The following is a 17,389-nucleotide window of genomic DNA, read 5'->3' as shown; positions in this document are numbered from 1 at the left end:
CACACACACACATGCCTGTAGGAAGTTCTTAAAGAGGAAGCCACGACACCACTAGCGCATGTCTGCTTCTTCTAGCCAGGAAATGTAACCAGTTTTATCTGTTTCCTATTTCAGTCACAGCAGTTACCAAATAGGCAGCATTACTCAGTTTTTTAACGATCCCTCTTGATGAATGAGATTAGATTAATGCCGATCATCTGTTTATTGTAATCATTACCATATTCACCATGGAGCTGTAGTTCAGGATCATCCTGTGGGACCTTATGACTTGATCTATGAATTAAAGATTCTCAGATCTCTATTTCTGGACTGGATGCCGCACACAGAACCCTTGTCTTTTTCCAATCTTGTTAAAACAGTGGCATTATCTCCCCAGCAGTTCCCAATTTGGGAGATACTCTGGACTCCTCTGCTCCTCCCACGTCAGAACGTTTGACTCTTACTCTTCTATTATCTCCCGGGTCGGTCTCCTCTTCTTCATCCCATGTTACTGCCCCAGATCAAACACTTCTCACTTTATACCTGGATTACTACTGCAATTGCCCCCTAACTCTCTATGCCTCCCTCTAACCCCTCCTTTATCATATTTCCAGAGTAACTGTTCTGAAACTCAGCTCTCCTGCTTAAAATCCTTCACTTGTCCTCCTGAAATACTAGGGTGAAATGACATTCAAAGTCATTCATGATCCAACCACACCTTTTTTCTCCTGCCTCATCTCTTGCTGTCCTCAACAACACCCAGTGCTGCCACCAGCCAGAAATGTCCATGGGTCCCTGCATTCGCCATCCCCTCTCTAAAGCCTTCTTGCCTATGCACATGCTGAGCTGGGTCCTGGTGCCCCATATCATCAGGCAAATTCTTAAAGAATGGACTCAAGTATCAGCCCCTTCTGGGAAGTTATTTCCAATTAACTTTTCTGTCCCACCGTAATTTTCTAGTACACATGCACATGCATGCACACACACTCTCACGCTCCTTATTTAGCTACTCCACTGATGTACTCCCATAGCAACTTAAGCATATATCACTATTTTTGGATGTAATCTTTCATCTGCACATTCTCATTGCTTGTTATATAACAGATGCTCAGCAAATGTATTGAATAAAAGGATACTCTATTCTAGCTGCTTCTTTTGTTCACTCCTTCCCCGCCACTCACTGTTCAATCTTCTTCCTACTGTCTTGACCTGTGTTACTCCATCAGAAAAGCTCTCCAAAAGGTAACCAAAAATCTCTGCTGAAGTCATCACACATCTCCAGCTGTTCTCTTGACCTCAACAATGTTGACGCTCCTGTCCTCTCTAATTGCTCCTCTCCCGGCTGCCAAGACACCGCACTCTCCCACCCACCGCAGCTCCAGCCCTCCTTTCAGGCCGGGAGCATCCCCACAGGACAGTCTTTGGGTGCACAGTTCCCTCTGCCTAGAACACTCCAGTCCTTAGAACCCTCTCACCTCAGCTCCTTCCGAAGCTTTATATTAGCACTTTTCAAACTTAAGTGTACACATAAATCACCGGGGGATCTTATTAAAATGTAGAGTCCGACTGTGTAGGTCTGGAGTGGGACTGGAGAATCTGCATTTCTAATAAGCTCCCGGGTGATTCTCAAGCAAACCATTTGTGGACCACATTTTGAATATCAGGGTTTTATATCTCAGTTGAAATGTCTTTTTCAGGGAAACTTTCTTAGAAGCCACCTCACCCAAACTCCTGATTTAGTCAAATGCCCCCAAGTAATACTCTTTATTGTACCATGTAACTCTCCGTGGTGGCTTTTGATTACCATTATAACCCTCATGCATCTTTCCCCTCAACCCCCAGCTCCTATCTAGTGCCCAGAACTTTTGAGACATGAATGAACAATGTCTATTGAGCCAGCCTCTGACTTAGGCCGAGTCCCTTCCCCTCATGATGCTAACACATCAAGGGTCACTGCCCTGAGCTTACCTCCTACAGAAATCCAGCTCATCTGTGGTTAGTACTCCAAGATTTTTCTATTTCAACCAAGATTCACTTTGGGGTCTGCAGAGCTCTGGTTGGACAGTAAATAATCCCATGCACACTGGCCCTTTGACCTAGCAGCCTGGTGGGCCACAGTCTCACAGTCTACTAGGACTCCAGATTCCCTCCTGCTAGGTAGATAAGCAGCAGACAGAAAAACACAAATCCTAGTTATTGTGGCCAGATCCAAAGTGTGTGTGAGGAATGGTGCCAGGAGGTGTACAGGCAGGAGGAAAAGACAAAAACTTTTAGTACATTCTGATTTTTTTTCCATTTAAAATTCATTGCCTAGATTCTCACAACATTCATTTTTTTTTCTTTAGGAAAAGAATTTTGACTAAAAATATTGTAGGAAAAATTATGTAAGTTAATGGCTGGATACAATAGCTAGAACACCTGCATGAAGTAAGCAAGTGTGGTGGCGATTATAATAGAAGTGCTTAACTGCATAAACACACAGCAGGCAGGAGCTCCACCACTGCTGTCAAGAGAACTGCCCAGAAAGAACGGCAAAGCAAAACCCCAAACTAAACAGATAACATGTAGTTTGAGATAGAAACCCCACTGATGTCATTTCCCTTGACTAATAAATATAGAAAAATAGTCATGGCGCTTAGGAGCAGAAATAAAAAGACCTTAATGCTTGATTAAAATATTGGCAATAGTATCTTAGAGAAAACTGTTGCTCTCTAAATAATAAGTTTTAGGTACACTTAAGGGGAGAGATCATTTATGTTGAAAGTTTTAAAACATTTTATCAATACTGTTTGGTAAACTTATTAGTATCCTCAATTTCAAAAATGGTGACATTTTTAAAAACATAATTTTATTTCCTTGACATTTTTCATGTCATTTCATTGTATATCAGAAAGAAATTGTTATATCCTAGAGGATTGTTATATCCAGAAAGAGACTGTTATATAAAAGGGTGTGACCCTCTAATATAGTAGTTCCCCCAATGTAGAAGAGCCATAGTTTTACAACACTCATAATTCATGGAACATTTAAGTATATAAATGATTTCTTGAAAAATAATCTAACTTTTTAAGTAGCATTAATATTTTAAATTTTTTCAATAATTTTACTGTGTACTGAATTACACAAAAGGCACATAGAATTTTCTAAAAGTACAAATCTGGGAGAATACATTTCTTAGTCAAATTTTTCTAATTTTAGATTTTCCAAAGCACACACAATTGTCTTTATCATAATAATGTGTTTCCAGTTCTATGTAAAATAATTAATTATTTATTGCCCTGAAATTTCATTAAATTATTATTATCCCCCAAATTTATATTTCTGAATTTAGAATGACATTCACTCAGCATGGTAATTTGCCTGATGCTCGATGTCAGCCTTAGAGAATTGACAAAGCAGGGCACAGATCCATTTTCCTGAACTGAAGCTTGAAACAGAAGAATTGTCTGAATGAACTACGAACTGTGTTTGAAAGTTCCACCCATAGGCTGACATGGTATAACACTGTCACACAGAGCTACTGCCTAGTTGCTCTCAAAGAAGAGCTGCAAGTCTGAGGACTATGAAAAATGGAAGGGCTGGATCCCACGAGCTGCCGGTACTCGTGATCTGAAGGGTAATAACAGCAGCAGAAAGAAAGGTTGGAGGAGACGGCCTGGATTCTGCAAATAGGTGCATAGTTGTAAAAGCTCAAATCAGTAGGAAAAAAAAAGCATTATGGGTTTGGATATGCTTTTGAACATTGCCCACAAGATTTTCAGCCCAGCAGACAAGATATTTACCAAGAAAATGTAGCTCTGTTTATAAATAAAAGTCAATGGAAAATGGGATTCACTTTATAAAAACGACACTGTAACCAAATCTGATGGAAATTGATGTTATCACTTCAGAAAGGAAATAATAGCTGCACACACCAGAACTAACAGCAGTAACACCACCAAAGAAACCTAGGTACAGACAGTTCTTGCCACAAAGAACATCCTTTCTCAAAAAACTAAAAAACAAAAAAATGAAAATTAGTGATAGGGTGAGGCTGGAGGCCTGGGGAGAACAGTAAAAGAAAAGTGCCAACAAGCCCTGCCCAAGAGCGAAGCCATTGGATGGTTACTGAATAGATTTAAAGGGTGACAATCACATAACTGTTCTTATCAGGAAGCTATATCCACTCGGGCGGGCTTCCTCAACCTACGACCAGCATGCCATATGGTGCCCTTCTGTATGGAAGACCAGTAGGAGATGAGGGTGACTTACACATAATTCTTTTTGATGAGGATTCTAAAACTAAGTTAAGGATTTGTGTTCACTGATCTGGTACATGCCTAGGATTTAGGTACTTGGCAGGTGGGAACATGTATAAGATTCCACAACAGCACCCATTACTAATTACAAGGGCTGACTCTCGGGCCTATTTCCCCCATATGCTCCCAAACTGGAGGTCCCTAACACTTGGCCGTTTTTTTTTTTTTGAAATAGAGATACTGATCAGGACTTCTGGACTACTACCTTATACTACAGTGAAGAAATACTTAAGCCATGGTGATAACAAGAAGCTAAAACCAGAATTCAGCATGACAAGAAATATGGTCTGGTATCATGACGATTTGGGGAGCAGTATGATGCAGGGGTTCAGAGCTTGGGCTCTGAATGCAGTCTGATCTGGGCCCCAGCTTGCCTGTCAGTCCCTTGTTGGTGTGAATTTGGGCAGGCTGGCTTACCTCTTAAAAGCTAATTTGTGGAGACAATCTATGTATATCCTTGGTGAGGAGGTAAGATGCTTAATAGTATGTGAAAAATGGTAGCTATTTTTATGGAAACCACAGGCATGGACCAAGAATGCTCCTAAATTTGATTCAGTGAAGCTTTAAAATACTTGTCTATAATACTACATTCTTAGATGAGCAAACGTAAGATAGTGAAGTCGGTAATTCTGCTCAAATTATTTTATAAATCTAATGCAATCCTATCAACATTCCAATGGGGTGTTTTTTTGAGAATGGAAAAATAATTCTAACATTCATAAGGATAAATAATGGGCTAGCATATCCAAGAAACTTCTGAAGATAAAAATTGTGCACCATTTTTTAAAGAAATATCTCAAAGCTACAATAAATAAAAAGGTGTGATAATGGATCAAGAACAAGCAGATCAATGACAGAAGATAAAGTCTCCAAAAAGACACAAATACATAAGAATTTCATGATTTAAGAAGGTAGTTCAAATCAGTGATGAAAGAAACAATACATATTGAAGACACAGTGGTTTAACTATAAATCTGCAGCTTATAACTAAAATTAATCTAGAATGTGAGATTTAATTGTCAAAAATAAAACCTTAAGAGGAGTAGCTGGAGATATTTTGAGTAGGGAAGGTCTTAGGCATAGACTCCAAAGAAATCAAGAAGACAAAACAACAATATTTTTCAAAAAAATTAATGCAGCTAAACCTGTCAATAACCAGAAACAAAATTCAAGGGGAAATGACAAATAAGGATGACATTAGTGACAATCAACCTCATTAATTAAAATGGCTTAAGGATCAATATTTAAATGAACAAAACCATTGAAAAAAGGGCAAAGCAAAGACAAACAGATAACTCTCAGAAATACAAATGAACAGAAATCATGAACAAGTCAAAACTCACAAGTCACTGTTCTTACATCAAAAAAGGAGTGGGGGCAACTACAGGAGGATGTGTTAATTGTTTTGATTGCGGTACTCATTTTATAATGTATACATAATATCAAAACATCACACTGTATACCTTAAATATATCTAATTTTTATTTGTCAAAAATAAATGATTTTAAAAAGCTCACAAACCACTAAAAAACAGAAATGAATATTTCTTGCTTATTACCTTCTCAAAAGCTTAAGAAATTAAATAATTATAATTAAATAAAAATAACACCTAATGTCTATGTTTTAAAGTGTAGGAAATGGGTACTCACTCATATGTTACCAGTGGGGAACCAAATTTGTACACACATTCTAGGGTAAATTAGCCATATATTTTTAAAGTTCCTATCCTTTAGCTCAGTAATTCCCCTTAGGGATTATGTTTCTGGGTTCCAAATCTACCCTTCGAAACTCTTTTTGCAGTGCTGAGGCTGGGTCTCTGCAAACTCTAGCTGTCTCTCACCAGCTGGCCCCCTGGTAGGCTCTGCACAAGGGGGAGAACAGAGGCCCGAGGTGATGGGAGTCACCTGCTACTCCCAGTTTGCTTGCTGTGCCTGTCAGCCTCCTCCCAGCAACAGCTCTTAACGCCTGCAGATATAGTAGCTTCCAGCTGACCAGTGCTCCTCAGAGATCTGGGTCCAGCTCATGGGGTCTGACCTCTGATCTCCTGAGGCTGGAGGGCAAGACCTCTTCTCCAAGCTGCTAGTTCCAATCACAGAAACCTCCTCCCGGGAGACTATACTTCAAGATGTTAACAAAGGTTGACTCCCGGTAATATTTTGTTTCTTGTGTTTTTTGTGTGAGGTTGTATATGTTTATCATTTTTTGACTATTATTCATTCTTTGATAATTAGGAAAGTTACTGCTTTAAAAACATATACATTCACACTACACAGTGGTTAAAAACACACTCTCTAAAGCTACATGGAGTTCAAAATCCAGCTTTGTTATTTACTGGCTAGATGACCTTGAGCAAATTCCAATGCCCAGGTTATGACCCATACAAGAAGCTGGAAAGAATCTGTTTGAATGGATAAACACATTTTTTTTTCTTTTGACAAAATCAGACTCATATTGCTTGTTATACTTTTTTCACTTGATGTATAGAGTATTAATGAAAAGTTTCAAAAATCATATTTAAAAACTTAAAACATAAAAACCACACTTAACTATATAAAGGATTTTTAAATTTTTTTTTTTTTTAATTTCAAACTTGCAGAAAAGTTATAAGAATAATAAAAGGGATTCTCATTTGTCCTTCATCCAGAGTCATCCAATTGTTGATATTTTTCCCCATCCACTACATCATTATCCATCTCTCTAGGTAATTATTTTCTAAATCTTTTAGGAGAAATTATAGACACCATACCCCTTTACCCCAATTACTATAGTGGGTATTTCCTAAGGATACCATTTTATTCTATAACCACACTATGATGATCAAAATCAGGAAATTTAGTACTGATACTATTATCTAATATTCACCCAGATTAAATTTTTGCCAATTGTCTTATTAATAATGTCCTACATAGCAATCTTTTCCACGGAGTTGTTGTTAAACATGGCATGGCTATGTAATATTCCATTTACTGATATACTATACTTTTATTTAACTAACATTCTTAAAGGACATTTGATTTGTGACCTTTTTTTTGGTTATTATAAATAAAGTTGGAATAAACATCCTTGAAGAGATGTCTTTGTATATCTCATTTCTTTAGGATGATTTAGGATCTTTAGGAGGATCATTCAGGATCCAGCAGAGAAACAGACATCACAACAGTTACTTTAACAGAGAGAATTTAATATAGGGAACTGTTTAAGCAGGCCTGGGAGTCTATAGAGGCTAAAAAGGAAGGATGGAGGCAAGAAGAAATAGTAAATACATGAAGCAACTACCTCTCCAGGACTCGGGGAACAAAGGAAAGAAGTTGGATTATTAGAAACTCAACACTCAGAGGCCTCTCACTTAGTCGACATGGTTTGTACACGGGAGGGAAGAGGAATGCTCATTAAAAAGACATTCTGAAAAGGAAGAGGAAATGCCTGGCATTCCTTCTCCACCTCCCCTGCAACTTAAAACAAACAACAAGCAACTCATGTGCTTTGGTAAAAAAAACCCAAACACACACATGAAAAGTGAAATTTCTGCCACCATCAACACTGGAACCTACCAAAATTCTGTGGTGATTTCAAAAGCAATTTGAAAAGTACATAATACAAGCACTGGGCTTTGAGGTGGCCATCATTATCTCAAGCAAAGGAAAAAGAAAACCCTTAGGAAGTAGGGGAAAAAAAAAAAAGAGGTCAATATACTTAAACATTCTTTAACTGTAAAAGTCAATTCGGAATTTGAATGATCGAGGTTGTTGGTTGATTTAAAGCAACAGATTTCTGTGTATGCTTGAGGATGTATGACTGCATACAGTGTACCTCCTACTGATGTCTGGCCATCTCAGGAAGCAGAAGCAAGGGCATGCAAAGACACAGAAGGAACTCGGCAAGGACAGCGCTGGGCCTCAGCAGCCAGTCCGCCCAGAGTATGAGGGTTTTAATCTCTCTGAAGCCCTAATACGTTTTATACATCCTAGCACAAGGAACTGACTGAAAATTCAGTATCAGCAGACTTGATGACTATTTCCACCAAATAATTACCTGTCAGGTGGCTAAATAAAGGAACGAACTGGCTTTATTATATAAGCAGTAGAAAATAACTCAAAACCAGACAGATGTACAGAACAGCTGAGAAATAAGTTCCCTATTTTCCATGAAACTCTGACAGACCCACAAAGGGCACCGAGCTCCCTAGTAAGCCATTCTCTGGGTCAGCAACAGGAAACTTGTTATGGGCCGACAGTCCAGGAGACAAGCGCTTTGCAGAGCGCTCCTGCAGTGATTTCCTGTGTGAAAAGCTCACTGCTGTTCTTGCATTCCTCAGGGTGCATTTCTTCTCATCTCAGAGGATGTTGCTCTTCCACAGGAAGAGGAAGGAACCAGTTGTTACTGGATGTGTGGGCTGAGAGCTGTCGGGCATTTTCAGCATACCTCAGTCTCAGCTGTGGGAACTGGGGATGCGGCTTAGATTCCCAGGCCCGCAGCAGTCAGGAGTCACAGTTTAGAAATACAGTATCTCCGGAAGTTGGAAAGCAGAAATAATACCTGGAACTTCAATGCCTCCAGTTCCCAGAAATGTGATAATTTTATAAAGGGAATTCTAGAAAGTTATTTACTCCACTGGGCTCCCAAATAGCATAGCATGTTTTATAAAATCCTTTTGTAAAGTCTCTCTCTCTCTTTTTAACATTTCATAAAGAAAAACTTATAATCCTAAATTATTTTTGTCAATGATATAAGGACCAGTTTCACTGCACAAAGTATTATTTAAGTAGGATTATTTTTAAAAATTTATTTAAAATAAAATTATTGGTAAAAGGAAACATTCATTAATGTAAGCTTTCTTTTCCTGCATTCTTGAAACTGGGAAAGAAGCTCAAATTAGTAAATTTTTAGTATAGTTAGATCAAACACTTGAAACTTAGGATTATTATGATTTTTATTAAAAAGTATAGTTTGGAGGAAAAAACAAATACTTTGATCCCCTCTGTTAATCTCTTTTGCAGTGGTACTATCTCAACAAATTTTATAGATTTCTAGATCTCTTTATCCTAAAAAAAAGAAAAATTCCATGTTCCTTTAACAGACTAAAATGTTTTAGTTGTGTTTTGGATTTTTTTGTTTAACAATCCCCAAATGTATTTTTTTTAAAGGTCAGCTGTGGCATTCACAACTGTTGGTAGTTTTTATAACATATGGGTCATGATGTACTTCAAAAGCAAGGATATAATTAATTTGGAAATAGTCTATTCCCATTTCTAATATTTTCTCTCCCATCTTCAAAATAACTTGTATCTGAAAAATATATAAATGCTGTCTTTTGTATTTATAAATCCTAAGGGATCTGTAAAGACGTATTTTCCCTCATTTACTTGTTGATTATCATGTATACCCTACTTTTAAAATGGTTTTGATAATTTAAATACTTCATTTCTTACAATTTCAAAGGGTGATGTTTTTAAGTTATTTCTCAACTCTGATAAGAATTCCTCTTCCTACGAAGCATCTAGAGTTAGATTTAACTTTTTGAGTTGCTGGATAACAAAAAATTACTGTATCCCACTTGACATATTCATTATTGCTTGAAATGAAGACCAAAGTCTTTTAATAAAAGGGAGACCAATTGTGGAAGGCCAATGGGTCCAGAAATTGATTCCACAAACACCTATGTTCATTTCCTTCCAAATGCTTGGAGCAAGGCTACTGAACCAATGCCCAAAGATACCCTTAAAATGCCTGTTTCCTAAAGCTTACTATAACAAAGTTACAAATACACATACCTGAAATTACATGCACTAAATTTATAATTCAAATGCCACCTTAAAAACTGTTGCAAAGTTTAAAACCTTAAAAAAGAACCTCATCTATACCCCCCAAATTTAGAGGCTGTTTATATGTAAACCCAACAATCTTAGCACACAGAAAATATGTGAAGCAGTGAAAAACAGTGAAAGTAGAGAGGTTAGTGCAACCTGACTTTTAATGATTTTTCCTGGAAAAGGAAATGGTGAATCTAGAGATAATAAATTGCATTATTGCCTTTTTACCCATTCAAAGTTATAGATTTTAGTTTTGAGACATTTAGGTTTGCATACACTGTGTTCTTTCAAGTAAGTCTTTCCAAATCTTTGCTTACATAAGCAGTTAGGAACTGGAATAACTGAACTAGTTACGCAATGTTGTCTAGTTACCAGGACAAACTGTTGCCACAACATCCATGGAAATACTCTTTCTGTATCTGCAATCTTTGTATGTTCGTGTATTTTGCCAATAAGTTAATATTTTTCAGAAAGCATATACCATATGACAATCTCCATGAAAGTGTGTAACCTTTTCCTTCCTAAAAATACACTAAGGCAAAAATCTTCCTAAGAGGGAAATCAATGCCCTTTGCTGAAAAATGCAAATCTAAATGACATCTAGAAAGGAGTGTTTACCACTGTGCTTCCCGAAAGTCATAGAAACATCAGAGATTCTTGCATTGATTCAGCTGATCACTTTCCTGATTCTGGAAAACAAGCTAGGAAGACCACAATTTTCTTTCTCTCAGCAACCCCTCTGCCAAAATGATGCAGAGCTAGGAGATAATATTGGCCACCCTGAGATCACTCAGGGCTGCATTTTATTGTCCCTGGGAAAAGGAGATACATAATCCCATAGCTGACATCCAGTGTTCGGAAATCCTCTTGGCTCTCTGCCTTCAAAATCCATCCAGAATCTGATCGTTTATCACCACCTCCTCTGCTACTACCTTGGGTCAAGTGGCTATTGCCTCCTGTCTGATCATTTCATTCGCTTCCTAATTAGTTTCTTCACTCTTCTTCACCACCACCCTCAGCAGATTCTCAACACAGTAGACAGAGTTACCTGTTAGACGGAAGTTAGAGCCTGTCTCTCCTCTGAAGGAAACTGGCTCCTATCTACTCTCAATTCGACCTTCTAGAATGGTTCCTACTTGCCCAGAGTGCCTGCCGTCCCTGACATTCACAAGACCTGTTTCCTCCATTCCTTCATTCTTTACTCAATGTCACCTTTCACAGGACTCTTACCTTGGCCACACTACCTAAAAAGCAGCCCTCTTCCCACCCAATCACATGTACAGTTCACACCACAAATATTTTATGCAACTGTGCTTCATGCCAGAGTAGTAACAAATCTGTACACTTATGTCTGATTTGTAGTGCAGAAGCCAAAGAAAAGCTGTCAAGGTATAGAGAATACAGATTAAGAATTATTTACCAGTAAATTAATGGAAAGGTGAACAGTTAAAGCAATTATACTTCAGTTATCTAATTATCAATGAACAAGAAACAAGATATACATATCGAAAATTTAAAGGAAAGCACTTTAGAGATAGTCTTTATAAAAATCTAAATGCTTTATGAGCATGCATGTCTTCAGAGAATGCCCTAGTAAAATAAATAAAATTAGGAGTCATTATGCCTTGCCTAGAGGCAAGCAGTTATCTTCCATATTGTAAGGGAATCTACCCGGATGGGACTTCATTAGCTTAATCCCAAATCAGTTTATATCAAATAAGTTTTTGTTTTCATTTGTTTTCCTGTTTATTTTTAAGAAGCATCAAGCACACAACTCAAAGTAACAGTGGGGTCTTCCTTTTACTGCTTATATATTGGGTTGAATCATGGGAAATGACTGGTATTAGACAGTTTTTGCCTAAAAAATGGCAATTTAATTCATCCTAACATTATCCCTTCCCTTCTGTGGATAAAAATTGTACTCTTCAGTCTTGTAGCACAACTTCAAACCCTTCCTGTGCTTATTATAAAGAATCATCCTCCTGAAGTCCCCCACACACCAGTCCCTGAGTCAGTGTCCTGTAACATAGACTAGTGGACTTTAGCACTTCCAGATTACCTTTCAGGGACAGAAACCCTGCTCTCTCTTGCTAGGTGGCACTTATGCCCACCTCCATAGCACACCGTCAAAATGTGGATTCCTCAGGTCATAAAGCTTTGTAAAGCTTGAAGGATACCAGAAGGGAGAGTGAGTCTCCAAGTGTGAACCAAAGGTTTTTTATGATCTGTGATATGTTCTAGACTGGGAACACACAATTTTAGTCTATCAATTACCTCACAAGGAGGCAGCAAATCTCAGAAACACCTATCTTTTGCTCCTCTCACTGCAGGGAGAAAACCCAACTCACCAGAATTTGTAAGTTTCAAGAGTATGTGTTGAGTAATTCATGGAACATAAATGTATTCAGTACTTACTATAAGAATTAGGCAAGAATTAGATGTCTAGTTAATTTTTAATGTTATAATGTAAGTTACTGAAGCAGAAATGCTACTGGGGTTATTTTATAAACATGAGACAAGACCACAGACTCACTTCAGGTCCTAGCTGTCACCACTGACCTGTGGACTTCTTTAGCAGTCAGCCTCCCGGTTGCCTCCCCTGCAGATTTCTTGTCCTTGGGACTTCTCATGTGTCTCTACAAGCCTTCTATGCCTTGCATTAACACTGAAAGGACTCCTCAACAAGTGCAGTTCTTTCCAGTACAGGACAGACTCAAGATGAACTAGCCCCTCTGCAGAATTCCTCAATAATAAACACAATTCTTGAGATCTACTGGAGAGTTTGTAATGTCATAATGTCAAGTGGGTTTTTTTTGTTTTTCTTTTCTGGCCATGCATTAATAATTTACCCCAAATATTTTACTATACTGAAACCATCACAGTAGCGTTACCAAGGAGCATGCATTCCTCCCCTTTGTTCTTAAGACTAGTTTTGTACTGACCAGCAGAATCAATGGTAGCAATGATCTACCTTCCAAAGATTAACTCTCAAACTGAAAGGCTGAAACTCTCAGTCTCTCAAAACTTTGGATACACTGAGTAATTAAATTATATGTATATGTATGTAATTTTTATAAACAAAATTACAAGTATTAGAAATATTTAATTTCTGGATAATCCATCAAGACGGATTATCGAAGGGAAATGACTCCTTTCCTTATATCTTCTAAGAACACTGGAATTTTAGGACCTCTAAAATGCAATCAACAAAGAAGAAAATGTGTTCAGTAGCAGCAAGTGAAAGGTCACCTAGGTGGCAATTTAACAGGAGATGAAACAGTCAGTGTGGATTAGACTGAGCTCAAGGTCACCAAATTAAAAGCTTTTCTGGAAATTGGTGCTGCTCCCCCTTGTGGCTATTAGACATATAAGTATATGAGTTTTTGTACAAGGTTTTTTTCTGTGCTAAAATGTTAGGCTATTTAGCTCACTTTTTATTCCCTCTTCCACACATTTTTAAGGAAAATGGATTGTGCCCAATAATTAAATACCACTTAAATGTCAAAGAAAACTTACTGTGGTAGAATCAAAAGAAAGGATATCCACAACAGGGGGTGTAGAGGTCTGCAAATCCATTACCTCAAGCTTTGGATTAATCTGTGTGTATACATAAGGAATGTTAATATTAGATTTTTATACCATAAGAAACTGGATTCCATTTCTAACACCCTAGAGGGTACTTCCAGATATGGCCTAAAATTAAAATATATTGGTACATTCATTAAAATGCATGGAAAATTTTTAAATGAAATATTAGTCTATCAAATCTATCACTGCATAAGAAAAGAGTATCATGATGAACCTGAATTTATTGCAGGTAAAAAGTTGATTTTACACTAGAAAACCAATAAAGTTCACCTATGAAGGAGTTTCTAAAATAAAGTAAAATGACCCACCACCGAAGATGCAGAAAAAAATCCTAGCCAGTTCATTAAGAAAAGGAAATAAAAGGTGTTAAGATGTAAGAATTGAAACAGAATAAATAAAAAAGTGTCATTCATATATAATTACAGGTGGAGAAATCTGAGGAGAATCTATTGCTGAATCATTACAACTAATAAGAGAGTTTACTATACAAAACCAATTGCATGTCTGCACTTCAACACAAAGAAAATGTAAATTTTAAAAGACATCATTTACAGTACCACAAAAATTTAAAATACATCAGAATAAACATACAAAGATGTATAAGACCTCTATGGGAAAAATAATAAAACTCATGTAAAGAAATTAAAGAAGGCTTTAAGTAATAGAAAGCTATGAAGCAGAGCCCTGTATACATGGAAAATAAATATAAAAGAAAAATAGTACCACAAATCAATAGAGGAAGGATTATTTATATTTGAAGAAACTATGGATCCTTGCCTAACATTACATACAAAGGTGGACAGCAGATAAATTAGAAACCTAAATGTTATGTTAAAACTATGAAATAAATAGAAGTAAATGTAAAGGGTATATCTGTGACATGGGAATGAGGATATCTTAAAAAGTGCAAAAGCAAAGCCATATAAAAAAAATTGACATGTCTGATTACATCAAAATTAAAGATTTCTGTTAAAAATGGACACCACAAAGCTAATAATACTGATAATGAAACAGGAGGAAATATTGTGATGTCTAAAAGTGAAAAAAGGAGTCATCTAAAATACATAAGAAAAACTTACAAATCAATGTGAAAAAGATAAGCAATCACAAGAAAAAAAATTATAGACGAGAAAGCCCACCAGCTAATCAGCATATGGAGAGATTTTCAGGAACATTAGTGATTAGAAAAGAGAAGATTAAAGTAACACCACTTAACACCTACTAGGTTGCAAAAACTAGAAAGCTCAATTATGCCAACATTGTGTACATAGCAGCATTTCTTGTAATGGCAAAAAACAAAAACTAGAAGTCCCCAAATGTTCATCAGCAGTAGAGTAGATACATAAATCACAGGAATCACTACTGTGGTAAATTCATTGGAATGGTATACAAGAGTGAAAAATGAATTTAATACAGTTATGTGAAACAACATATGAATGTAGGAACTCAGAATCCATAAGCATGGATCTCAGAATTTTAATGTTAAGTGAAAAAGCAGGTGATAGAAAAGTGTACTCAGTATGATTCCATTTATATAAAGTCTAAAACCACCCTAACTAAATAACATCTAATTATAGCATCAAACATACAGTAAATTAAAAAGAAAAGCAAGGGAATAATTAACTAGAGTGGCAACTACTTCTGAAGGAGGTTATTTCAGAACTTGAGAAGACCAGCAAAATAAAAGATATCATCACCACATCATCACCAATTATTTACTAACCATTACAAATATAAGTAGTACATAAAGGGTAACAAAGATAGCAAATGAATGGTACCAGTAATAAGTGTGTTAAAGAACCTCCAAGAAATGGCTGACTGAGAACCAGTTCATGAGAAAGGCTTCCAGTACAGGAAACAGGGCTTAAGATGGCTCCTTTTAAAAAGTTTCAGAAAACAAAGAGACAGAGATAAGGTAAAGAGCATTCCTGAACAGAGAGGCAGAATGCTGACATGATACTTTTGCACAGGGTAGCAATAAGAGAGGCTGGCAGGGGTCAGACTGTGAAGGGTAAAGGAGTTGAGAAGGCACAGAAAAATGGGAGGCTGAGATGTGCTTTAGAAATATGAATCTGACAGAAATAGAGCACCAAGAATAAAGCAGGGAAAATAGTGAGGATACCGCTGTGACAGTCTGGGACTGTGATGATCAGGGTTGAGACTATGATAGGAGAAGTGGAATGGCTTTAAAAGCACTTATCACATCTGATGGGTACAGCTGTAGCTTTGGAAATAATAGGAAGCTTTTATAATCATTCTGCAATTGTGTTAGAGGTGGAGGTGTACATGCCCAATGATCCCTGCTATGGTAAAGAAGGAATTAGGACGTTTCAGCCTGCCAACACCGTTGTTTCTTCCTGGCCATTCCATAGAGCAGAAAACACAGCTCTCTCCTCGCAGCTCTGAGTCCAGAGTTGAGGTAAATATAAGAAATCCGAGGATGACTCACTTTCGTTTCAGTCTTAGGCTAGCTGTCCAAAGAGATTGCCTGCAGACATTTCATTCTCTTTTATCTACTGCCACCTAGTGTAGATAAGAAATTCTTTACTTATGAAAAATGCAATCTGTTTTTACCATCTGAAATTGGAACTACTCAAAAAATCCAAGTTACATGGAAATACTATCTCTTATAGAGAAATCCTTGAGCTTCTATAGCTGGGAAACGCTTGATGTAATGGTATTTTATTGCAATGTGGTACAAGCTGCTGCCACATACATTAAATGGAGCAGGAGATTGTTACAAAGTAAAACTTTATACAGTATAAATGTTGAAAACAGTTCTTTGCTAGCTAACTTCTGGGAATACAAACAATACCTTCTAGCTCTCCATCTTTATTAAAGAGAAGAACCTTTTAATAACTATAGTTTCCTGGAAATGGAGGGGGCTGCCTTTGGAGGGGCTGAGTTCTCCATCACTGAGAAAAACTTTAATCCAGCAAATTAAATATTTCAAAGAAAAATTTACTAATCATAAATGAACACCATACAACTGCTATTCTGGTTCATACTATTCTATTCTGGCGATATCTATAAGCTACTAGACTTTCGGCTCTATGAGGGATCCACAGACATTAACTTCAAGTCTTTAAAAAACAATTTGATATTTGACAATAATTTATTTATAATATTAAAGATGTCCTCTGTCCCAAAAACTTTATGCCCTGGCTTTATTACGACATTTTTAAGAAAAAAAGAAATGAACAGTGAGTTGTTCATATGCAGAACCCTATCATTTCACTAGCATTTTATATCACAGGATCACAAGATGTTTTACAAATGTAAGTCATATTGTGTGCTTAATTCAGGCAGCCATGAGTGCAATAATTGAAAATGGGTACACACAGGCTGATTTTCTTGAGGCAACAAACACAATTCAGTCACAATGCTCAACATTCTGTACAGTGTAACTGAGGTTCTAATTTCAAGACAAATCAGTTCTTAATAGGTTTTTTTAAATGTAGATGTGAAAAATGCAGTTGAGAGTGGCTTTGCATGGCCTGGGTCATCCTGACCACCATCCTGCCCTAGCACAAAGCAACCCAGCTGGTTTTACTGCCTTCTGGCTGCATTGTCAGAGCAGAGCTACTCAGAAGACTTGTTGACATTTTAAAGAAAGTCCAGCATTCTTAACGGTTTGGGGCTGATAGTAAATCACAGAGAAAACGGCTTGAGTCTCCAACATTTCAGCGTCACGGAAATATCACTGAGTTAGGA

The 17,389-nt window shown here is 37.1% G+C and overlaps 1 protein-coding gene across 6 annotated transcripts in view; it reads right to left on the bottom strand.

The window, feature by feature from the left end:
• The window catches only part of POC1B (POC1 centriolar protein B), an 81,923-nt gene that overhangs the window by 19,701 nt on the left and 44,833 nt on the right, over nt 1–17,389 (bottom strand). For 5 of the 6 annotated variants that reach the window (XR_005025778.2, XM_036890097.2, XM_036890100.2 and 2 more), the window contains one exon: nt 13,604–13,684. The exons of the other annotated variant lie outside the window; for it this stretch is intronic. Coding sequence is in view for 4 of the 5 variants with exons in the window: in XM_036890097.2 (XP_036745992.1) it covers nt 13,604–13,684 (81 nt within the window). In the remaining variant the exon portion in view is untranslated. The remainder of the gene's footprint in view (nt 1–13,603; nt 13,685–17,389) is intronic. 6 annotated transcript variants of the gene reach the window in all.

This window comes from Manis pentadactyla, chromosome 10 (genome assembly GCF_030020395.1).
Source record: "Manis pentadactyla isolate mManPen7 chromosome 10, mManPen7.hap1, whole genome shotgun sequence".
Taxonomy (NCBI): domain Eukaryota; kingdom Metazoa; phylum Chordata; class Mammalia; order Pholidota; family Manidae; genus Manis; species Manis pentadactyla.
Note: the sequence above shows the minus strand (reverse complement) of the source record. Positions and strands in the feature narration are given on the sequence as shown.